General features: G+C 34.7%; 1 protein-coding gene across 3 annotated transcripts; it reads left to right on the top strand.

Annotated features, from left to right (window-relative positions):
- The first annotated feature begins 1,180 nt into the window (after positions 1-1,180).
- LOC128991109 (androgen-dependent TFPI-regulating protein-like) lies at positions 1,181-25,731 on the top strand. Of its 3 annotated transcripts, none has more exons than XM_054413840.1 (6): positions 1,181-1,369; positions 7,901-8,068; positions 10,052-10,189; positions 11,377-11,594; positions 12,431-12,582; positions 25,330-25,731. In XM_054413840.1, exons 2-6 carry the CDS (start codon positions 7,901-7,903, stop codon positions 25,380-25,382), a joined length of 729 nt encoding a protein of 242 aa, XP_054269815.1. In that variant the 5' UTR covers positions 1,181-1,369; the 3' UTR covers positions 25,383-25,731. The 3 variants fall into 3 exon arrangements, with proteins under 3 accessions (XP_054269815.1, XP_054269814.1, XP_054269813.1); XM_054413839.1 differs by having other exon boundaries at positions 1,182-1,352; XM_054413838.1 differs by having other exon boundaries at positions 1,182-1,449.
- Positions 25,732-26,032: the final 301 nt, after the last annotated feature.

The raw sequence follows: 26,032 nt of genomic DNA, 5'->3' as shown, positions 1-26,032 counted from the left end.
ATAGTAAGGGTATAGGATCAAGTCGAGCTTGACTACTCCGTCGGTTGACAACAAGAATGAGGATTGGAGGTTTTCCCCGAGTTCAGGGAAAGTTTTGTCCAGAGAATCAGAGATATCTGTGTTTACTTTCACTCGCTCCCGTTTCTCTGTATAAATATAACTTTTGCCCTCACTCGCTTAACCAGTTATGTAAACTCCCCTTAAATCGTCCACAAAAATAGAATAGAATACTCGCTAGCTTAATAATTTCAATATACGGATTAAGTTAATTTTAGCGGATTTATCATTGGGAATAAGCTTTACTGAAGGTCTCATGGTAAGACCTTTTCCCGGGACTGACTTACTTTTTCGTTTGTATGTCCTCCAGAGACCTCAACAACATCAGTTTTAAAAGTGAAAGAAAGATGTAACTAAAATTTTAATTATTCCACTAAAATTGATATACAGTAGACATGTTTGTTTACAATAACTATTAAGTTTTACAAACATAAAGTAATCAAGAGTAAATTTTTAATTTTGTAGATAGTAATAATTTTGTAATTGATTTATGGAATCAGCAGACATAGATAAACTCTGCCTGTGTGTGTCTTCTGGTCTGCTTTCTTTTAATGACCTTAACTTGTTGATATGGATATTTAAACGGAGGTTGAATGAAAAAGGGGGAAAATGGTTGTTTAATGTAAGGTTCATAATATACATGATAACTCGAGTAAAATAAATCATACGATTTTGAAGATTTTATTCTTTTGTACAAGACTTGTAAACTTACATCACATACATTCATACATTTAAACAAGTTTGCAATCATGATCAGACTATTGAAAATGGTTTTTATGGGGTGAAAATTAGTTTCCCCCTTTTTTACCCTCAAAAGTCTTAATGCAGTTGGCATTGAGTTAATCAATCAGACAAATTCTCCAGTTTAAAGAACGTTTTAAAAACAACAACTCGGGTTAACTACTTCTTCGACGTGACAATTAAAATACACGAAAAGAAATTACTTCCATCAGTGTAAGCGGAATTCCACAAAAACAATGGTTGAGTAATCGAGTCACGTGACTAGTTTCCGGTTTGCGAGTCACCTTATCATTATCCCCCCTGATAACAATTACCCCCCCCCAGGCCATGGAACGATGGAACGTGTTGAGAGGGTAGAGGGGAGAAAGAGAAGCAGTTGGTAGATCGATCGATAGGCCTACTGGCCTACTCAGACTCGCCTACTATACACTAGCAGATAGTGCAGTACAGTGGCACATCAATAACCTACTTTGCCACGACCAAGACCAGCCAGCCGCCAGCCACACCATAACCTGAGAACCTGACCACGGAAACAGAACTGCTGTCGCTTCGAGGTTAGTTCCAGGTGAAGGTTAGTAGGAGGATAAGGAAAATTACAATAAACTAGTACCTGTGCTGTTAATTTCTGAGCAAATCTACAAACGTAGTCAGGTAAATATATTTAGCAGTGTTTTAGATCTTGATTGGAACAAGTCTTTTCAAATGGTAAAATTTACTTCATTATTGTTCTAATTCAACCACATCAATGAGTTGTGACCAATTTAATAGATGTACTACTGTTATAAAAGAACCTTTGTTGATTTTAATTAGGCCTATATTCCTTCAATATGTCTTTGTTTATTAGTTTTTGTACATATGACATTTTAAAACAAAGGTGTTATAAGTACATATATTGGGGACATTGATTTTTGTTTTCTAATTTTACACAGTCAAAGTAGGTCCGTGAAGTTGGCGTACCCATATTAGCGTATCCACTTTTGATCATACCAATCGTTAGTTCATCGTTAGTTCTCGATAGTTCCCAAATTTTTTCGTTAGTTCTCAAAAAATATAAAAGTTATAGCCGATTATAAGTGGGTACGCTAACTTCACACTTCCGGGTTCTAGCACGCGCCGTTTTCTGAGGAGAAATGTTTACATCTATATACCAATCGTTAGTTCTTCGTTAGTCCTCGATAGTTCCCAAATTTTTTCGTTAGTTCTCAAAAAATAAAAAAGTTATGAGGCATACAAAGTGGGTACGCCAACTTCACAATTGTACAATTTCCAGCGGGAACAGTTTTTTTACTATAAATGCCTATATCTATATACCAATCGTTAGTTCTTCGTTAGTTCTCGATAGTTCTCCAAAATTAACGTTAGTTCTCAAAAAATAAAAAAGTTAAGAGGCATACAAAGTGGGTACGCCAACTTCACAATTATAGAATTTCCAGCGGGCACAGTTTTTTTACTATAAATGACTATATCTATATACCAATCGTTAGTTCTTCGTTAGTTCTCGATAGTTCTCCAATATTAACGTTAGTTCTCAAAAAATAAAAAAGTTAAGAGGCATACAAAGTGGGTACGCCAACTTCACAATTATAGAATTTCCAGCGGGCACAGTTTTTTTACTATAAATGACTATATCTATATACCAATCGTTAGTTCTTCGTTAGTTCTCGATAGTTCTCCAATATTAACGTTAGTTCTCAAAAAATAAAAAAGTTAAGAGGCATACAAAGTGGGTACGCTAACTTCACAATTGTACAATTTCCAGCGGGAACAGTTTTTTTACTATAAATGCCTATATCTATATACCAATCGTTAGTTCTTCGTTAGTTCTCGATAGTTCTCCAAAATTAACGTTAGTTCTCAAAAAATAAAAAAGTTACGAAGCATAAAAAGTGGGTACGCCAACTTCACACTTATAGAATTTCAAGCGGGCACAGTTTTTTTACTATAAATGCCTATATCTATATACCAATCGTTAGTTCTTCGTTAGTTCTCGATAGTTCTCCAATATTTACGTTAGTTCTCAAAAAATAAAAAAGTTACGAGGCATACAAAGTGGGTACGCACACGTCACAATTATAGAATTTCCAGCGGGCACAGTTTTTTTTACTATAAATACCTATATCTATATACCAATCGTTTAGTTTGTCGTTAGTTCTCGATAGTTCTCCAATTTTTTCGTTAGTTCTCAAAAAATAAAAAAGTTATGAGGCATACAAAGTGGGTACGCTAACTTCACAATTGTACAATTTCCAGCGGGAACAGTTTTTTTTAACTATAAATGCCTATATCTATATACCAATCGTTAGTTCTCAATAGTTCTCCAATATTGACGTTAGTTCTCAAAAAATATAAAAGTTACGAGGCATACAAAGTGGGTACGCACACTTCACAACTATACAATTTCCAGCGGGCACCGTTTTCTGACTCTAAATGCTTATATCTATACACCAATCGTTAGTTCTTCGTTAGTTCTCGATAGTTCTCCAATATTTACGTTAGTTCTCACAAAATAAAAAAGCTACGAGGCATACAAAGTGGGTACGCTAACTTCACAATTATAGAATATCCAGCGGGCACCGTTTTATGACTTTAAATGCTTATATCTATATGCCAATCGTTAGTTCTTCGTTAGTTCTCGATAGTTCTCCAATATTTGCGTTAGTTCTCAAAAAATGAAAAAGTTACGAAGCATAAAAAGTGGGTACGCCAACTTCACAATTATAGAATTTCCTGCGGGCACAGTTTTCTAAATAAAAATGCTTATATTTATATACCAATCGTTAGTTCTTCGTTAGTTCTCGATAGTTCTCCAATATTTGCGTTAGTTCTCAAAAAATGAAAAAGTTACGAAGCATAAAAAGTGGGTACGCCAACTTCACAATCATAGAATTTCCAGCGGGCACAGTTTTTTTAAATAAAAATGCTTACATCTATATACCAATCGTTAGTTCTTTGTTAGTTCTCGATAGTTCTCCATTATTTACGTTAGTTCTAAAAAAAAAATAAAAAAGTTACGAGGCATACAAAGTGAGTACGCTGACTTCAAAATTATAACATTTCCAGCGGGCACCGTTTTCCGACTAAAAACGCTTAAATCTATATACCAATTTTTAGTTCCATGCATTGTAATTTGATTCATCTTCACACAATGAAAATCAAAGTAACACTGACATTAGAATAACTATCACATTATGATTCTCTCGAAGAGATAGGATTGCTTATCAGTTCCAGGATAGCGCTTATCTGTGATATCCGCAATAGTAGTTGCAGGTGTCACTCGGTTAGATTATTTTTTAGGAGTGATAATTTTGATTACGTTATCAAAATGATTAACAGTTGAATATGTTCAGTTAATTAGAACATCCAAAAAAGACAACGCTTCCAAAAATTGGTTTTAGATAAGCAATGAAATCATATTTATACCTACTTAGTTGTGTGAAAAAGTGTATTTTATAAAAAGTCCATCATGGAAACAAAATAAACTATCCATCAAAATGAAAACCAGAGTCTGCTAAGTAAAATGGTATAAAGTAATTTATAAGCAGTGATTATTTGAATTGGATAAGCAGATAAAATATGTACGATCAAAGAACTTCTGTTTGCTAATTAAACTAATCGTTTGTATTGTTTGTATTTGTTTGTGTTCGGTATTAGTATTATAAAATTACATCATTAAACGTAACACGTTACGAGTGACAGTTGCACGGATCGAGACTGAAAGGTCATACGGACTTGAACAAACTGGAGACTGGAGTAGTGGATGGAATAAATGTGTACAACACATTACTAGCATGGCGTATTGGGTATGGCGGGGTCGAGACAAGATTTATTTAGTTGTATAGTAGTATACTGTAAGCATTTTTCGTTGAATGAAGGTGCGCGCTGGAAATCAGAAGCATTAAATAAGTTTATCTATTGATTATTGGCTATACGTATATTTATTTAATTTTTTTAGAACTAACAAAATAAATGAGTGAGCCCATCTTACGATTAATATTAAGATATAGGCACTTTTAGTCAGACAAGGGTGCACGCTAGGAATGATTTGGGTTTGAGGTTGGCATAACCACGTTTAAGACCTTATTGCCTTTTTATTTTTTAAGAACTAGTAATAATATTGGGGAACTAACACGACATAACGAAGAACTAAAAATTGGTAAATAGATATAAGCGTTTTTAGTCAGAAAACGGTGCCCGCCGGAAATTTTATAAATTTGAAGTCAGCGTACTCACTTTGTACGCCTCGTAACTTTTTTATTTTTTTGAGAACTAACGTAAATATTACAGAACTATCGAGAACTAACGAAGACCTAACGATTGGTATATAGATATAGGCATTTATAGTCAGAAAAAGGTGCCCGCGGGAAATTGTATAATTGTGAAATTAGCGAACCCTCTTTGTATGCCTCGTAACCTTTTTTATTTTTTGAGAACTAACGTAAATATTGGAGAACTATCGAGAACTAACGAAGAACTAACGATTGGTATATAGATATAGGCATTTATAGTAAAAAAAACTGTTCCCGCTGGAAATTGTACAATTGTGAAGTTAGCGTACCCACTTTGTATGCCTCTTAACTTTTTTATTTTTTGAGAACTAACGTAAATATTGGAGAACTATCGAGAACTAACGAAGAACTAACGATTGGTATATAGATATAGGCATTTATAGTAAAAAAACTGTGCCCGCTGGAAATTCTATAACTGTGAAGTTGGCGTACCCAATTTTTATGCTTCTTAACTTTTTTATTTTTTGAGAACTAACGTTAATTTTGGAGAACTATCGAGAACTAACGAAGAACTAACGATTGGTATATAGATATAGGCATTTATAGTAAAAAAACTGTTCCCGCTGGAAATTGTACAATTGTGAAGTTAGCGTACCCACTTTGTATGCCTCTTAACTTTTTTATTTTTTGAGAACTAACGTTAATATTGGAGAACTATCGAGAACTAACGAAGAACTAACGATTGGTATATAGATATAGTCATTTATAGTAAAAAAACTGTGCCCGCTGGAAATTCAATAACTGTGAAGTTGGCGTACCCACTTTTTATGCTTCGTAACTTTTTAATTTTTTGAGAACTAACGTTAATTTTGGAGAACTATCGAGAACTAACGAAGAACTAACGATTGGTATATAGATATAGGCATTTATAGTAAAAAAACTGTTCCCGCTGGAAATTGTACAATTGTGAAGTTAGCGTACCCACTTTGTATGCCTCTTAACTTTTTTATTTTTTGAGAACTAACGTTAATAATTGAGAACTATCGAGAACTAACGATTGGTATATAGATATAGTCATTTATAGTAAAAAAACTGTGCCCGCTGGAAATTCTATAACTGTGAAGTTGGCGTACCCACTTTTTATGCTTCGTAACTTTTTTATTTTTTGAGAACTAACGTTAATTTTGGAGAACTATCGAGAACTAACGAAGAACTAACGATTGGTATATAGATATAGGCATTTATAGTAAAAAAAACTGTTCCCGCTGGAAATTGTACAATTGTGAAGTTAGCGTACCCACTTTGTATGCCTCATAACTTTTTTATTTTTTGAGAACTAACGAAAAAATTTGGGAACTATCGAGGACTAACGAAGAACTAACGATTGGTATATAGATGTAAACATTTCTCCTCAGAAAACGGCTTGTGCTAGAACCCGGAAGTGTGAAGTTAGCGTACCCACTTGTAATCGGCTATAACTTTTTTATTTCTTGAGAACTAACGAAAAAATTTGGGAACTATCGAGAACTAACGATGAACTAACGATTGGTATGATCAAAAGTGGATACGCTAATATGGGTACGCCAACTTCACGGACCTAGTCAAAGTTACTGGTTTATTTTAAGACACGCACCTAATTCAAATAAAGAGTTTAATACAAACAGTAAACAATTCTCAATTGATAAAATAAACTTAAATACCATACTGAGGCATATATAAAAAAAAATTGCAAAATGGAAATGCAGTATATATTTTAATTGGCTGGATTTATTCTTTTAATCAAGAGAATATAATTATTATTATTATGATGAAAAATCATTTAAGTTTTAAAGTAAATTTTAAAATGTAGGCCTACATAAAATTATGTATAAACTGACTCTAAACCAAACTTTGTTTCTTGTAATTTATAAAATATATTAGACAAACTTCCTATGTGGTTAAGTCCACTTCACAGTTTTCTTCCTTTTAGTTGTCCACTTCAACTTCATAATCATGTCACTTATGCCATGTACAAATAACTTTTTGTTTTTAGTCCAATAATAGACCACACAGACTTCAACCAATTACAACTCTGTAAAACATTATCACATGACTTATCATGAGAAAATGTTAGTCTGAATCAATTTATTGATTTGTTTGTTCTTTGGTATTGATTTTAACATGAATTCATTTTACCTTATGATAAATAACAAGAAAAAAATGCTTTCATAACCCTTTGGAGGTATGCCTGGCCATATAACATATAACCATTAACCATATGTAACATATAAGTGCTGGTGTCCAGGAATCACTGTTACTAGTGTCTAGTGCAAAGTCTAACACTGCCCCTTCGCCCTCATGTAGGCTACCACAACGCTCATGGTGGGTTGTGGGACAAAAACCCTGTGCGATAGGAATTTTCACACAATGCTCGTCGCTTAGGCTCTTGCTTGCTAATAAGTATTTCCACGTACAACAAACTAGAGCTGAAAGCGCACGGTCGTACCCATAAGCAAGTTTCCTCTGTATCTTACTTCTCTGTGCTACTAAAAAAAAGTATAAGGGGCAGATAGATTCTCTATTCCGCCCTTCACAATATTTCATGGTCAGTAAATAACTAGAGTCGGGACCTTGTAAGTTTGCAGTTGGTGGCAGCCAATCACAAAACAAGGCTAGTGCGATGTTGCCACATCACCCGTTGACAACACTAATTAAAATATACTTAGCAATATTTTCAAATCAGCTGGTATTTATTAGATTTGGCAACACCGCACGGTTCTCATTGGTTCATTCAAAACCATGTGGTAAATAGGCTCCTCCCTCAACTGCAAACTTACGTGGTCCCGACTGTAATGAGATGTGCCTTCATGTTTATCCTTGCATGTTTGTTTCCTCAGATGGCAGTCACAAGTCTACTTTATCATGTAACTGTTGTCGGCTACTTCATGGTGGTCACTCACTGGATGAAAGAAAACATGCTGGAGTTCAAACCTGAGGAGATAAATGATCCAGTGGTACGTCACGTCAAAAGGTTTTCGCTGCGATATCTTACCAACTGGACTTTTGTAAGTACCAAATCAACTCTCTGATCGCTTGAGTCCTAACTTTACATTATCATTATAGGATCCCATGGGCTATGCCTAGAGGTTGCCTGATCAATCCTGAGAAAAGTCACTTGCTTTTTGATGGGTCGAAACAGTACCCATAGCTGTTCCTGATCATTGGGCTGTAAATCAAATGGTCCTGACTGATTAAAAAGCTGATCTTAGTCAGTAAGAAAGCTACACAGATCATCTCATTCCATTCTACTCATCCTTTACTCATATTTGGATTAAAATACGTATCTAGGTGGTGTCCCTATTTCAGTTGATAGTGATGATAATACCAAAATGTTGTGAATAATATTTAATAACTGTGATGGAAAATGTCTCATCAAAGTTTGTATTTACAGTTTCAGTTTGTTACATAAACAGTTTCACGTACTCAAACTTCAGTCATCCAGAGTACATACAGTAATCATACAGTGAATTCACTATATGGTAGAAAAAAATTAAAATTATATATAGAAGGCAGTATATTGGATGATTTCCCGTTTATTCAAAGACTCCCAAAAGCCAGAAAAAGGCATACCGATGAAATATGATACAGTACAAGATTTTTAAGCTTATACATATTTTATCACTTAAGAACCGGCTCATCTTAATCATTACAGATCGGCCAAAATGTCTGTGTTAGCTTCTAGCTACACTAAAAACATGTGTGCCGGTTATTGGCAGTGCTGGCGATAGGGGTGAGTAAGTCACACTGAGTAGCAAGACACAGATGTTTTTACCAAAGAACCTCTGCCAACCCCCTTGCCAGGGGAGCGAGCTGTTCTAATGGTTAGAGTGCAGGACTTCGGTCCCTGAGGTCCCGGGTTCAAATCCCGCCAATGGATTTTATCTAAGTGATAGTGCCACAACCCCTAGTTCTAGTCTGAAGTACTGTGAAAAAACCCCGGGCTCTTGCCTAGCATCCTAGGAAAAAAAAACCTTGCCAAGATTCTACCAGTTCTGATCGTGCACACAGAAATTTTGGCTGATCTGTAAAACAGGGGAATGAGCCGATCCAGTGGTAGAGTGCAGGATTTTGATCTTTGAGGTCACAGGTTCAAATCCCGGAAAATCACCAATGGATTTTATTAATGTGATTATACCGCAACCCCTGGTCTAACCTGAAGTGAAAAACGATCCTGTTCTAGAGCTTAACGTCCTAGGACAAAAAAATTAGCAACACAGTCCATGATCTGTCTGATTCATCCTTGGCTCATAAACCCACTTCTGTGCCAAGGTAATTCAACCTTTCTCAATAAATGCTATTCAATGTTACATGGTAAAATATTATTATTCACAATCTAACACAGTATATGTAGGCCCTATAATATGATGCAATGAGATTTACTGAAAGTAAATAAAAATATGTCTATTAAATTTTGAAACATATATGCTATATATTTAATTTACATTATATTATCCTTGTTTTTGTAGCCTTTTGTTCTTGATTAGGTACCTAACATGTTTGTATCACCCTTGTTTTATATATATATATTTATTTATTTAAAAATGGTAAATGGTGATCAATTTGATTGGACAGTCAAATCATCATCAGACCAATAGGTGAGTGACAAGAACCTCGATGGCATCCCTACTTATATCCTATTGGCTACCGGAAGTTCAGGGCAAGACGTTTCTAAGTACAACTGTAGTATAAAATTTACTTGTTCATTTATTAGCTTATTTTATTTTTACTTTGTCCTTCCTTATGAATATACAATAATTAGGGATCACCACTTACCATTCTTATGTATTTACTCTTACTGTTTTGTGAGTCAACATAGGTGTAAATATGTTTCAAGTATTATTATAGACATAATTTTATTTACTTTCCGCAAATTTAATAACACCTATTCTGCTGATCAAGAATAAGGTTAAGTCTTATTATTCATTTTAAATGAATAATAAGAATAAATATTTTATGATCATTGCTATATTTACTGCTCATGTTTCCAGACTCTGCAAACTATATACTTTCTCGTGGCTCTCGTAGAAGATGTGTTGAGTGTTTTCAAAGGACAAGAAAGATTAAAGGATAAAGTAAATAAGTTTAAGAACTACTTCTTCACAGTACTGGTGGCACCAATGGCTTTGGTAAGAATATCATTAAACATTTGTACCCAAATTCTAAACATATTCTGGGCGAGGATCCCTGAACCCCCCCCCCCCCTTTTTACTGGGGCTTATTCCGTATCCTATCCTCCCCTTCTCGAAAAGTTATAAGGGTACCCATGGTAATTACAGTTTTTCTATAAACTAATATCCAACTCTAAGGTTTTAAAATAGTTGACTTAGTATTTTTGGCAGTGCAAATGGCTGAATTAAGAACAAACTTCTCCTTTGTAACAAGTAAACCTCCTGTACCTTTTTGGTCCATGAAATCAAATTACCTGCAAAGCAATATATAAGAGCAACATGTAGGCCTACACTCGATATAAAAATATTGTGAACTCTAAAGAATATTTATTTGTTTACTATGATTTATTATCTGAAGTTGAATTGAAAATTAATTAACGAAAACTCATGATAAACCGAGGAAACTGGTCAAAGATTAATGCTGATAAAATGGAATCTAGTTCATTCAGACAATTTCTGACATAAATAAACCCTCAGATAGTGTGACTGTCAAATTTTTTGTAAATAGCCTATGTTTGTTTTATAAATTATTTTAGATCAAACTTTTTTTAGCGTCATATAGTACAAATTTCATGCGTAGGCTACGCAGCGTAGCTGAAAACCAGGTTTTTTTTCGAAGCAACCCAAATAAAAAGTACTCTGAGACAGACTTTAATGAAAAAAAAACCAGCTTACCTGTTGGTATCCCTGTTTTCCTTACCTAGTTTCCGATCAGCTGATATACATGTTGCATAGATTTCTATGAGGCTTAGTGTAATTGGGAATTTATTGTAAATGTAAATAAGACTCAACAGAGGGTGTTTTCCCAAGCTCGAAAGGTTAAAAGAATAAGTTAAAAGTAAATCATGGTTTTTATGCCAAGAATGGTTCGAATCAAGCTTCAAGGTGTGATTGCAGTACCTAATAAATCAAGTATTGACATGTACAAATTTAAGGAAATTGAATCTGTAGTAAACAAAAAAAAACTTAAACCTACAGTACATAGCATACACTACTGTATTTGAGCTTCACTACGCCTATTGTCGGTGTCTCAATTCTAATTGTTTTATTTTTGCAACTAACTCCGACAACACGGGATTGAAATGTATAGTTTTACCCATATTTGATGTATTTCACTTTGTCTAATTATTTAAATATTTTGGCAGTTGGTCTCAATAGTTTTCTGGGGTATTTGGTCCGTAGACCGCAACCTCATATTCCCCACAGTATTGGACAAGTACCTGCCTCCTTGGATCAACCATTCTCTCCACACTACCACCTCAGTTGTAGTCTTGCTGGAGATGTATCTCTGTTTTCATAAATATCCTTCATTCAAACCTGCGCTGCTTGGAATTACACTGTACTTGCTCTGCTACTCAGTCTGGTAAGAGATTTTACTATGTATTTTTGACAAAAATGTTTATTTCTTAAATTTGAAATGTCCCAGTTGATTATAAATGCTAGATCCCACGAATTATAGGGATAAATGAACTAGTTTAAATCCATGTTGCACTACTGGTTTTATTAAGTTCCAGTGTTTTGTATGACGATTGTGAGAGGACTAGCTCTCCTCGTGTATCCAAATCACTCTTAACCATTGTAGAAGGTTTATATATTCTTAAGCACTGTCTAAAGAGAGAATATAAAAATATTCTTTGTATAGTGTGTATCTTAAGGCACCTTGGCTATATGTCTAATGACCCTTTTACTTTCTCCCCTTCTATTTTCATTTTTTTATTTTTGAGTTTTGGGTGGGAATATTTGTTTTGGGTCCCCCTGAAAACAAAAAAAGTGGTCTGTGTGTGTGGGTGTGTATGAGTGTGTGGATGTGTACTGAGCTACAGACTACACCTGTGGATTTTGATGAAATTTGGTTTGTGAGTACTAATCCTAAGAAACTTTAAGAAATCTTTATTTTTAGTGGTGATTTATCTATAAAATCCATAAAACAACAGGAAAATTGGGTTTCCACAAAAACCGCTCGATCGATTTTGATTAAAAATGTTATTATGGTCCTTTAACCTACATATTGGTACAACTCCCAATGCAGTAAAAATTACAATTCAAAAGTTAATGTGACTTTTCGTAATTTTGTGATTTTCCCCATAAAATATCATAGATACCGCCACTGCTTGTCCGTTATTAGGGTTGTTGATAAGCTAATGGCAAAAAGTATATGTCAGATTGACTATTTATTTGAATTTTTTTGTAATTTTTCAGTCTGATGCTGACTTACTATCAGAGTGGTGCTTGGCTCTACCCTGTGTTTAAAACCCTTAACTGGACCCTCAGGATAACATTCTGTTTAGCAACATACGTTCTAGCAATCGCTCTCTACGGAGCTCAATACTTCCTCAACAAAGTTTTTTGGGGTGAGTGTAGATTTTAATGTGATACTTAGTTAACCAATAGGCCTAATTAACTAATTCACTAATCATGACCAAACTATTAAACACCATAATCAACCAATTGAACAAGCAAATTTATACACTTTTTGTTGCTCAATGAAGGTTCCTAAACCTGTCCTTGAGTGTTATGCAAAGTCTTTTTAGGTCCTGTCACAGAGAAGTATAAGGAACAGAGGATACACTTCATGGTAAATGGTGTCTAGCACCAGTGCTGGTGTCTAGGGTTAAGTCCAACACCGTTCTCACAAGCCCTCATGTACACAACGCTCATGGTTGAGGAAGACCCTGTGCTCTGTGTGATAGGAATTTCCGCTAAGTGCTCGCCGCTTGGGCTCTTCCTTGCTTGTCAGAAGTATATTTCCCACACAACATACCAGAGTTGAAAGCACACGGTTGTCCCATAAGCCTGTTTCCTATGTACCTTACTTCTCTGTAGTCCTGCAGATTTATAAAATTTAAAGTTTTCTCAACCAGCGAATAGAACCTGAAGAGTTCAAGATTGGCTTTATTGTTAGTTTTGGTTAGTGAATTGTAGTTCACATATCTGAGGCACAATTCTCAATATGTATATTTACCATCCACCTGGAGCTAATAAAAAACAACTATCTATTTTGTTTTTTAAGTTTAAAAATAATTGTACTATTTACTCTTAAAACATAGCACTATAAAGTTTCTAATTTGATCTGGGGGTTCTTAGATAGATTTGTTGAATTAGTACCTGAAAATGTTAACAAATATAATATATACTAGTGGCCTGTAGGGGCCATAGCCCCTAATTTATACTACAATAAAAAACCATATATAAAAAGACAAATATTCTAAATATGTTTTTAAAATTAATTATCAATTTTATGTTACTTAAAATTAACAGTGTTTCTTGTTTTATATCTTGGTTTCCCTTCTGTTTTGGAGTCGTATATTAGTTACTTCTGACGTGTCAATGAAATACAATTGTAAAATAATGATTAAATCAATAACACAACATATTAACAAATGGAAACGTGCACACGGTTTGGCCTTAGCCCGGAGAACGACGAATCAGAGCTGAAATCATACAGCCAAACATTTCACATCTTTTCTAGTTTAAAAAAAATTAAGATTTGTTTTGTAATCTTACGAATTCTGTTATAGTTTCAATTTTGAGAACCAAATGTAAAGGTTAAAATTATTATTAATTATTATGAGGGCAACTCCCCGAATTTGTCCCTGAATTTTAAGACAGTAAGACCCATTTCCCGGAACTCTCTTTTTGTGTAGTGGAAAGCGACGCAAAAACCATTGCACTGTTGTATTGCCTTATAATGTTTTTTATGAAGTTTTAATCATGTAAAAACAGTTTTTTTAGTTCGTCATTTACTTGTGGTTGTGGCATTGCCCATGCGTTGAAATGTCCATTTGTGGCCTCCTCTGCGAAGTGAAATGCGCCACGATGCATGCAAGTGCTTTAAGAGGACCTAGATTGTAAGAAACAACACTCAACTCATTTTCCAGCGTTCTTCTAAAGATAGGTTGTGAAACAGTTTCTGGATTTCTTTCACAGTTAGGCCCTACATGACGTTCTCTTTTGCATTTCTTAAGTCTGTTGAATTCCTGGACACTCTTCCACGTCTTGCAGGTCTTCCCCTACCCTGTCTAGTTACTTCACTCATTATAAAAACGGAAAAACAAAAAAAATAAACACAATTCATTTTGGAACATTATTTACCAACATTGACTTTCAGAATAAATGTAAACATTGCAAATAAATAAGTAACAGCTGATAGAATGCAGACGTTTTTCAGTCCCCATGCATTTCTTATGGTGGATATTTTACGTTATATCTCGTTTTCTGGTAACTTAATGGGAATTCTGCTATTTTTCCCGAGTCCCTGGGGTCAAGACCTTTAATTTAAGACCTCTCCCACCTTTCTGCGACTTACCAGACGTCCACAATTTTCTGGTAAAAATTTGGTCTTACAGAATTATATATATAGATTCTATCAAGTTTTAACACTCAACTGGTTGAATTTATAAAGAAAGTGAAGAAAATTGATGATTTATGAGGTTTGTTCGCAAATTAACTTCTCCATTGTGCACATATTTACAGAAAACCTTCATAATGTACTTTAAACACCAACACCATTCATTTCCTCTGACTTACGCCATTGTACTTTGGAATAATCTGAAAAGTTTTCTTACTTTTTTATATTTAAATAAATACTCACTTTTTACATTAAACAAAATTATTATTCACAAAACCAACAACAAGATTCTCAAACACATTCCACTAATAGTTTTTATTTACACCATTTTAAATTGTTGTGATGTTATTCCAATAATCTCATTACAGCTGTTCTTTTTAGTAAAGGCAGGCTTAAACAAACATTTTATATTTATATTATATTTAACACTCCCCCTTAAGAATAAAATGTTTTATATATTTCTCAACGCTAGATTCTTGAAAACCCATACTGCTAGCTTAGTTAATAATATTGTTTGTGTTTTACAAAGTTGAAAAACAGTTTTAACATTTGAAAATACAATGTTTTTATTAGATTGTCTATTTATTGTCCATTTAATTTAATGAATAATATTTACATTATATTTACAGTACATTGTTTACCTCATCATCTTATTTCTAAGTTTCAACTCAAAATTAGACAAAACTTTTAATGAGGATTTCTTTGAACTTTTGAAATTTAGGGTAAGTAAGAGATTTTGTGAAAATGTCACCCAACTGTTCATCAGACCTACAGTATTGGAGTGCAAACAGGCCTTCATGAAATTGTTCACTTATGAAGTAATAGCGTACATCAATGTGTTTGCTTCTGCGGTTCATTTGACCAGATTGAATCATTTTCATCGCGCTTTGATTGTCAATGTTGAGTGTTATTTTCACTGGCTTGTTAGTAAGTTCACTAATAAGAGTTTTCAAATATTTTAGTTCCTTGCAGCATTCAGCAGCGGAAATATATTCTGCTTCAGCTGTTGAAAGTGCTACAATGGGCTGTTTTCTTGAGCTCCAAGTCACAGGTCCACCTGCGAACATTATTACATAACCACTTGTACTTTTTCTGTCTTGAGTGTCTCCTGCAAAATCAGAATCACAATAAGCATTCAGCTCAATTTTGTCACTATTAATTGAATAGAATCTTATTCCATGGGTTTGTGTTCCTTTTAGATATCTAAGGGTTCTCTTTACATTTTGTATATCAATTTTGTCAGGATTTTCCAAGTGTCTACTTTCATAACTGACTGAAAAACTCATATCAGGTCTGGTTTTGTTAGTGAGGTAAAGCAGACTTCCTACTGCTTCTCTGTAAGGAAAAGCTCCTTTAGTAGTATTTTCATGAAGAGTTTCAGTTGTATCTTTCAGGTTAATTGGTGTCTTTACTTCTTTGCAGTTCTTCATATTGAATCTTTCAAGAATTTGTTTTGCATACTTTTCTTGACTGATTAAAATTCCGTCCCTGTTACGTTTGATCTCCATCCCTATATAAACTGTTGGATTTGGACTGATCGTCATCTCAAATTCATCTTCAAGTTGCTTTAGTAGGTTTGCAATTTTTCCTTCATTTTTACCAATCAAAATACCATCATCTACATGGATAGCTAAGTAGAGATCGTTATCGGGATTCTTAAAAATACACTGATCTGACTTCAGTTGTGTCAATCCTTGACTTTTAAGAAATGAAGTAAATTTCTTGTTCCACAAGCATGGGGCCTGTTTTAAACCATACAATGATTTATTTAGTTCACAGACTTGACCTTGTTCTTCAAAACCTTCTGGTATCAACATATACACGTCTTCTTCCATTAGACCATATAGAAATGCTGTTTTTATGTCAAATGTTTGTATATGCATGTTTTCTTGTGCTGCTATAGCAAGAAGTAATCTTAGTGAAGTACTGTCCACTACAGGACTAAATGTATCTTTGAAATCTATTTTACCTTTTTGCTGACATCCTTTAACAACAAGTCTCGCCTTATAGGTTCCATCATCTTTGACTTTGAAAATCCATTGAGTTGTTAACATTTGCTTTCCTAAAGTTTCTTTTCTGTCAACAATTTCCCAAGTTTCATTTTTCTTCAGAGATTCTTTTTCATTATTTATTGCAATTTTCCATTTTTCTTTTTCATCTCCATTGATACATTCATTGTACGTCAAAAGTGCGTTAAGATCGTAGTCTTCATATCTGACGGGTCTTTTTATGTTGTTTCTTTGTCGAAGATTATATCTTTCGTTTCTTATTCCAGGTTCTTCTTCATCAGTATGTCCATTTTCGTCTTGATATAGGTCTTCTGGTTCCTGTTCATGTTCTTCTTCGTGTTCAGGTATAGTGTCTTCTTCTTCTAGTTCTTCACTTTCATCTAGTACAGCTTCTTTTTTAACGTCTTGTCGATCATTGGTTTTAGGTTTAGTTAATTTCTTCATGCTCTCATTATTTAGGTGTCCTAACTTTTTATGCCATATTTTCATTAATTCCCTAGAATTTTCTTGATTTTCACCGTTGTCTTCTTGTTGACTGCTGTTATTTACCACCTCACCTGACTGAATTGTGACATTGCTGGTATTACCATTAGAGAGACTATTTTCACTACAAATGCTGCTTCTTAAATTGACTATATACAATCCCTGACTATTTTTATTACCTTCAAGTATCATTTCATCGTTTTTAATTACTTCTACTTTATTTTTAGTGAAGACAACTGTACCACCTTTTTCCGTAATGGCATTTACAGACATTAAATTATTACTAAGTTCTGGTACGTAAGAGACATTATTTAAAATACACTTGTCTGTTTCAATGCTACCAATACCTAGAGAAAACATTGACTGGTTTTTCTTAGCGACTGATATTTCCTGTTTAAACTCTTTTAAGTTACTTAAAATATTACTGCAGTTGGTCATATGGTTTGGGGTGCAACCACTGTCAACAACAAAAGCCTTGTTAACTTCATTTACTTCATTTATAAGCTCAGGCATACATGTTTCAAGGATTAGGCCTTCCTGTTCCTCCTTAACCTTGGTCAGAAAAACAGTTTTATGGGTGTTTTTAGGATCTTTATTATTGTTATTTTTACTAGACCTATCTCTAAAAAAACAATTCTTAGTATCATGGTTACTTTTCTTACAAATAGTACACATCATTGGCCTATTTTCCTTAACTTTATTTTTAAGATAACAGTTTGACTCATAATGGTTATTCTTTTTACAAAAAGAGCAAAACTTTTTACTAGGACAATTCTTTTGAATGTGACCTATCTTTTGACAAGTGAAACATTTTACATTATTAGGCTTATTAAATTTAGTCATACCTTGTTCATATTGAGTAGAGCTAGCCTTAAAAACTGTACTTTCATTACCACCACTGCTGTCCATAGATTTCATCTTACTTTCCTCTTGAACGAGCCGAGCTTTCAGGTTTTCGAGTGTCCTTTCCGTAGCTGATGTCGAGTCCCAGGCACTGTTGAAATGTCTGAAGCTTTCTGGTAGTATCGTCAGGATCTTCGTTATCACCATTGTGTCATCTATTTTCTGGTCGAGTTGGTTTAGTTTATAAGTTAGGTTCTGTATTAGGCAAAGGTTACTCATCATATCAATTTCTCTATTGTACTTGAAGTTGTAAAAGTCCTGAAGTAATGCACACTTTTGGGTTTCAGTATCTTTTTGAAAAAGTCTTTTTAGTGTTTGAAACATTTCATGGGCGTTTTTACAAGTTAAAATATGAGGTTTAATTTGGTTATCAATTGTTAGCAATATATAATGTTGACCCTTGGCATCCTTTACCTTCCACTTTTTTATTTTTGATGCATCATCACCTTGTTCATCTAAGGTTTCAGTTCCGTTTACTACATCTATCAGTTCTCGTGCTTTGAACAACACACTAATCTCAAATTCCCACATAGCAAATGTTTCCACGTTTTTAAGTCTTTGAATATTGTTATAATCATTTTCACTGGTCATTATTAGTAAATGTTGATATACTCACGCTAATAGACAACTTCAAACTTTGTTCTTCTAGTTTTAGTTTTATGGCATTAATAGCCCTGTTCTTACTTGGTTTTATTTTGTGGCATGAGCAGCCCTGGGTGTTAATTTTTAGTTTTATGGCATGAGCAGCCCTGGTTGTTAATTTTTAGTTTTATGGCATGAGCAGCCCTGGGCCCATAACCTGAAAAGTTTTCTTACTTTTTTATATTTAAATAAATACTCACTTTTTACATTAAACAAAATTATTATTCACAAAACCAACAACAAGATTCTCAAACACATTCCACTAATAGTTTTTATTTACACCATTTTAAATTGTTGTGATGTTATTCCAATAATCTCATTACAGCTGTTCTTTTTAGTAAAGGCAGGCTTAAACAAACATTTTATTTTTATATTATATTTAACATAATCAAAGCTTGCATTTAGGCTAATATAAATTACTGGTGCACCTGTTGCTCGAATTCGAGCAATTGCAAAGTATTATAGGCGTTATTTCAAAACGATTAACAGTCATAATTTCCGATGACTTAAAAGTTTCAACTCAAAGATAATGTAATCAATCACTCCACTCCAGTTATTGAAACTGAAAACGAACGCTTTTGTGTGTATCATGTGTTTACTATGAACAGCTGTTTTAGTATGCAATTATTACAAATTATTTCTCTGCTTAAGTAAACAAAATATTTTCTTCATAAGAAATACACTGGGATTTTGATGGCATGTGGGGCAATGCCCGAGGCCTTTTATTACAGGAATTGGTGATAGGGGGCGTCTACACATAAAATACTTAATTTTTGCACATTGTTTGTAAAAATCTGTCCATTAACGGAGGAGTAGTGTTTCGTAGAAATTACCTTCACGTATTATATATAAGAATGGTTGGTCTATGAAATAAATGACAGAAATAAACAGTGAAACTCATCCTAAACAAATTTAGCCTGACCTAATTTTGCTCTAAATCACCCCAAATATTCTAAATAGCCTGAACGAATTTCGTATTTATTGTTACTGACAAAATTGTATACTCTAGGAAATGATGACAAGCTCTTAATGCCAGATGGTATTCTTCTGAGGTATTTATGTCCAAAAACTCAATTGAATGCTGTGCTTTGTTTCAACACAGTGGTTTTGTCATTGACTAAAAATGTTGTGATGATTAACAGGGAGGGTATATTTAAGCACTGGACTTGACAAAGTTAGATTTAGTTGGCTCCTGAAGGAGATACAATTTATCAGCATGAGAAATACTGTATACTAATTTAATTTTGTGATATAACACATCTGAATGCTTAAACAGTGTTTATGCAATCTACATTTTGCAATATTACATGTCATTAATTCATCATTAATACTGATTTCTCCATTATTTTGTGTGTTTTCTCGAACAATGTTTGTTAATGTGCCTAATAATGTGTTATTTAAAATGTTTCTCCTTGTTAATATTTTTACATTTTGGGGGCTGGGGCAAAGTTGTAACTTAAGTGAAAAAGAGCAATTTCTTATGTTGTAAATATGTGCCAAGTTTGGTTTTCCTACTGCAACGCGTTAAAAAGTTAACTGGGGGGTTCCAGACTTTTGACTAACCTGTAATTTTGATACATGCAATCGTTTACAATCGAAATTTACAACTTAGTTGACTAGCTCAGTTAACAGCTGATATTTACTCCCTAGAGGCTAAAACGATTTTTACTCCCTAGAGAGTAAAAATGTTACTTTAGACCCGCAACACATGCATTAAAAACAGCTGTTTTTACTGTAGTATGACGAAAACAATATAACATAAACCCTTAATGACTCTGCTCAATTTTGTGGATGCCTCTTCGTACGCCACCTAGTTTATTCAAAGTTTAGATAGCCATGAAATATTTCAAGTCTATAAATGGCACCAACTAGTAATAGTGCGTGGAACAAGCGACATATTACCTAGTAATCTTTCACTTCCGGAGACCAGCACCATACTTTGGGAATCGACTAAATACATGTAAAAGAGTGAAAATCAGCCGGGAGGCAAGCTTTAAAATAATTAGGTCTCGGGCAGTGACGTCATCAAAATGGCCGTTCACCCAATTATAATAATACCGCATATCTCGGAAACCGCTTAACCGATTTTGACTTATGACATCTTATTTGAAAGGTCTAATCATTATCTATAAAAAAGGTTATTACAATTTTGGCGGTTAAACCAACGGTTTCTTTGTATTTTAGAAAATATTAATTTTTTATGCCCCACAAAATGGGGTTTTGCATTTATCGTTTGGAAATATTAAAATAATCTAAATTTACTTTCCACCGTTGAATCCAGCTTTAAAAGATGAACAATTTAGTATGTTGAATCATCACTCTATGTATATTGGTTACCGAGATATTGAAAGTAGTAAACACAGAACACTCTGTCCCCCATGTTATCCTTATGGGAAAAATAACATTCTATATCTCAGTTATTTTTTAACGTATCTTAATACAACTTGTTATGTGGTTTCACCTAGTTGAGCTACTTGATAATGACTATAAAATATTTATATTTTACATTTACATGGCAGCAAACCTACATACTCATTTCCCATGTTATTCGTATCGCGAATTTTTATGCATGATTATTTATGAACATTGTACTGCACTTTCTCAGCTTTTCCTTACTTTACAGCTTTAGACCTTTTCAGAAGTTTTCAGGACTCAGATTGACTGAACACTTGTAGGAATTATGATACATTTATTATTCTCAGAACTGTTTACAAAAACTATTGACAAATGACTTCTACTTCGAAACCCCATATACCAGGGTGTACCGGGCTCAACACGCCTCCAGTACAGGGACGGAAAGTACCGAGTTCAACACGCCTCTAGTGCGAGGTGTACCGGGTTCAGCACGCCTCTAGTACTGGGGTGTACCGGGCTCAGCACGCCTCTAGTACTGGGGTGCCGGGGCTCAACATGCTTCTAGTGCATACCCCACCGGTGTGGCGCCTACCGACGGGTTCGGGCCCGGAGGCACAACATGTCGAAGTCCCTCAAGAATGCTCCTTATATAGGGTCGTAACTCGTAAGATGCTTGGAGAGTGGGGGTAAGTACCCAGTATCCATCCCCTGGCCGAAAGTACTGGGCACTTTTCCCTAATCACTTTCCCTCAGTACTTTTCCCTCGGGTCACTGAGCACCATTCCTCGGTGCTTTGGTGTTTTAGCCCATATTACATTACACAACCTTGGCCTTCTTAAACACTTAATTACAACATATGCTGTCAAAACTTGACGTTAAGCGTAAATTTAATTAATTATCGAAGTATTTGAAATTCCCTGAGTATGCAAGTTATAGTATTTTGTAGGTGGATTTTATATCAAATGGAGTGCAACTTAATCTTGTCTTGAAATAGTTCGTGCCTCCGTCTGAATTATTTTCGGAATTTCAAAAGACGTCAAACCCTATATGAAAATTACTAGAAAAATGTAAACTCAAAAGAAACAAAAACAACACGTTAATAAGAATTTTCTCACGTTTCTTATTCAACAATTGCGACAAATTGCCATCAGATCTCTTGTCGGTTATCAGTCTGACCAACCCAGGAAAAAATATTTCCCAAAATAAAATTACTAACATTTATAAAACCCCCGTTGCAGTAGACCTGCATACTCACTGAATTTCAAATGTTTAGATAACTAATTAAAATTAAGCTCAACGTCAAGTTTTGTTAACATATATTCATAAATAATGATTATTTACTCCATTTGATATAAAATCCACCTGCAAAATACAAAAAACTTGCATACTCAGGGAATTTCAAATACTTCGATAATTAATTAAATTTACGCTTAACATCAAGTTTTGACAGCATATGATGTAATGAAGTGTTTAAGAAGGCCAAGGTTGGGTAATTAAATATCGGCTAAAACACCAAAGCACCGAGGAATGGTGCTCAGTGACCCGAGGGAAAAGTACTGAGGGAAAGTGACTAAGGAAAAGTGCCCAGTACTTTCGGCCGGGGGCGGATACTGGGTACTTACCCCCACTCTCCAAGCATCTTACGAGTTACAGCCCTATATAAGGAGCATTCTTGGGGGACTTCGCCATGTTGGGCCTCCGGGCCCGACCCCGTCGGTAGGCGCCACCGGTGGGGTATGCACTAGAAGCGTGTTGAGCCCCGGCACCCCCGCACTAGAGGCGTGCTGAGCCCGGTACACCCCAGTACTTACTAGAAGCGTGCTGAGCCCTGACACCCCAGTACTAGAGGCGTGCTGAGCCCGGTACACCCCAGTCCTAGAAGCGTGTTGAGCCCCGGTCAAGTTTTGACAGCATATGTTGTAATTAAGTGTTTAAGAAGGCCAAGGTTGTGTAATGTAATATGGGCTAAAACACCAAAGCACCGAGGAATGGTGCTCAGTGACCCGAGGGAAAAGTACTGAGGGAAAGTGATTAGGGAAAAGTGCCCAGTACTTTCGGCCAGGGGATGGATACTGGGTACTTACCCCCACTCTCCAAGCATCTTACGAGTTACGACCCTATATAAGGAGCATTCTTGAGGGACTTCGACATGTTGTGCCTCCGGGCCCGAACCCGTCGGTAGGCGCCACACCGGTGGGGTATGCACTAGAAGCATGTTGAGCCCCGGCACCCCAGTACTAGAGGCGTGCTGAGCCCGGTACACCCCAGTACTAGAGGCGTGCTGAACCCGGTACACCTCGCACTAGAGGCGTGTTGAACTCGGTACTTTCCGTCCCTGTACTGGAGGCGTGTTGAGCCCGGTACACCCTGGTATATGGGGTTTCGAAGTAGAAGTCATTTGTCAATAGTTTTTGTAAACAGTTCTGAGAATAATAAATGTATCATAATTCCTACAAGTGTTCAGTCAATCTGAGTCCTGAAAACTTCTGAAAAGGTCTAAAGCTGTAAAGTAAGGAAAAGCTGAGAAAGTGCAGTACAATGTTCATAAATAATCATGCATAAAAATTCGCGATACGAATAACATGGGAAATGAGTATGTAGGTTTGCTGCCATGTAAATGTAAAATATAAATATTTTATAGTCATTATCAAGTAGCTCAACTAGGTGAAACCACATAACAAGTTGTATTAAGATACGTTAAAAAATAACTGAGATATAGAATGTTATTTTTCCCATAAGGATAACATGGGGGACAGAGTGTTCTGTGTTTACTACTTTCAATATCTCGGTAACCAATATACATAGAGTGATGATTCAACATACTAAATTGTTCATCTTTTAAAGCTGGATTCAACGGTGGAAAGTAAATTTAGATTATTTTAATTTTTCCAAACGATAAATGCAAAAACCCATTTTGTGGGGCGTAAAAAATTAATATTTTCTAAAATACAAAGAAACCGTTGGTTTAACCGCTAAAAGTGTAATAACCTTTTTTATAGATAATGATTAGACCTTTCAAATAAGATGTCATACGTCAAAATCGGTTAAGCGGTTTCCGAGATATGCGGCATTATTATAATTGGGTGAACGGCCATTTTGATGACGTCACTGCCCGTGACCTAATTATTTTAAAGCTTGCCTCCCGGCTGATTTTCACTCTTTTACATGTATTTAGTCGATTCCCAAAGTATGGTGCTGGTCTCCGGAAGTGAAAGATTTTTACACTTGTTCCACGCACTATAAACTGTTCGGATAAAGTAAACTGTTCGGATAAAGTAAAATGTGTGGACAAAGGCAAATGCAAAGTAAAAGAGGCACCAAACAAATTTTATGGGTTTTTATTAATTAATATGTAAACTTCTATAACTTAATACGGTGAAACACTTATTGATTGTTTTAGATGTTACTTAATTTTTTCTGTAATCTGCTACTCCAGTGTCAAACTTTTGCCTTTTTCAATTTTACAATAGTTTTTAACTTGCAAAGGATACTTTTAACCCTCTGGGGACGTGTGACGGGTATATCCGCCTATGTCTTTTCTTTGGTGAAAAGGATGGGATCCGCATATGGATTGTTATGTTCTGGACGGGAGACGGATGTATCCACCTTATCTTCAATCAGTGTTTTTGCAGTACCCAGATGTCTCGGGATACCACGGCACTATAGACATCCCAAGAACAAAACAACCTTGTCAGAAATGAAAAGATCACGTGGTTTGCGCCGGTAGGTGTGGCTTACCCTTCAAACGTGCGCGGCTCGAAATGGCCCAGGTTTCTTTTGTTTCTGGGATGTCTATAGTTCCCCGCGCTCTCTGCAACCACCAGCACAACCTTGAAAGCGACAAGGCCGCCCCCTCCTACACTCCCCCACCCCTACAATTTTGCACATGCATCCCCACGTTGACTCTGTTGGTGCTAAAAGCTAAGTGGTTGTCTGTCTAGCAGCATGAAATAGTGATAACATATTGTTATTTATTCATTGCATATCCTTGTCACAGCCATATTTTCAAAGACCGGCGGATATAGACGGGCCGGCGGATATATCTGCACTATTTTTTAAATTCATAAAACAAGTAAAAGATTATTTAGATAGTACGAGATGTTCCATTATGTTATTAGATGTATACAGGTATAAAAAAAACACAAGTAATGAAAATACATTTTTTTATTTATATAATTTTTGCCCTTCCAAGGCCATTAAAGTCACCCGTCCGGGAAGGGTTAATTCAAATGCACTTATTGTTTTGAAAATGAGCAATGATGTATAAGTCTCCAACAGTTTGTTAAACAACTTGTATACTGAAACTAAAGTGTTCTTCTTAAGTTTAAGCACTAAAGAGTCGTTTTAAAATGTTTCAGATGAGAAAGCTGCTACTAAGAAAGCACCCAAGAAGAAACACAAAAAACACTAATTGATTGATATTTGTTTTAACTTCAAGACACAGTCATTCCATTACAGTCATTCCATGCTAAATAGTTACCTAAATTTAAAATTAGTTAATTGAGCTATAACTTATATAAAAATAGTCTAGATTGAAAGAATATTTGTACTTACATTTAATACTTACTTACAGATCATTTTAAACATTTACAAAATAAAGAATCAAATTTATTTGTGATGTAAGCAAAGCGATACTGTATATGAAATTAAGTAATCTAACTTTTGTTATACCAGTATACTGGTAAAAAAAATTTGAATTTCAATTATGTTCAGTATTATAACTTTATAGTTTATACAGCCTAATCACATAATTTTTTTAATAAATACAAAATTTAATACATTCGTTGAGATTTCAAATATTTAAATCAAATAGATAAATTTAGATAGTAAAATTTATATATTTAGATAAATTTAAATAAATAAAATACATTTAGATAAAATAATTTGCTTCAGAAAAATACTGACAATTCTTGTATATTGTAATACCTATGTTTTCTAATGAAAATAACAATATATAAAACAAATGTACTACCGGTACATTAAACACAATTTAAAAGTTACTTTAAGTCTTAAGGGCAATTAGCCCAGTCATTTTATATTTAAAATATGCTTGAAAAATGA

Source organism: Macrosteles quadrilineatus, unplaced genomic scaffold (genome assembly GCF_028750875.1).
Source record: "Macrosteles quadrilineatus isolate MER2022 unplaced genomic scaffold, UCM_ALF_1.0 Scaffold_3__2_contigs__length_128488019, whole genome shotgun sequence".
Taxonomy (NCBI): Eukaryota; Metazoa; Arthropoda; class Insecta; order Hemiptera; family Cicadellidae; genus Macrosteles; species Macrosteles quadrilineatus.
Note: the sequence above shows the minus strand (reverse complement) of the source record. Positions and strands in the feature narration are given on the sequence as shown.

Excerpts from the sequence above, each read along its gene's own strand:
- LOC128991109 (XM_054413840.1), top strand. The coding sequence starts at position 7,901 with ATGGCAGTCACAAGTCTACTTTATCATGTAACTGTTGTCGGCTACTTC. Across the intron at positions 8,069-10,051 it reads ATCTTACCAACTGGACTTTT|ACTCTGCAAACTATATACTT; the intron begins GTAAGTACCAAA and ends TCATGTTTCCAG. Across the intron at positions 10,190-11,376 it reads TGGTGGCACCAATGGCTTTG|TTGGTCTCAATAGTTTTCTG; the intron begins GTAAGAATATCA and ends ATATTTTGGCAG.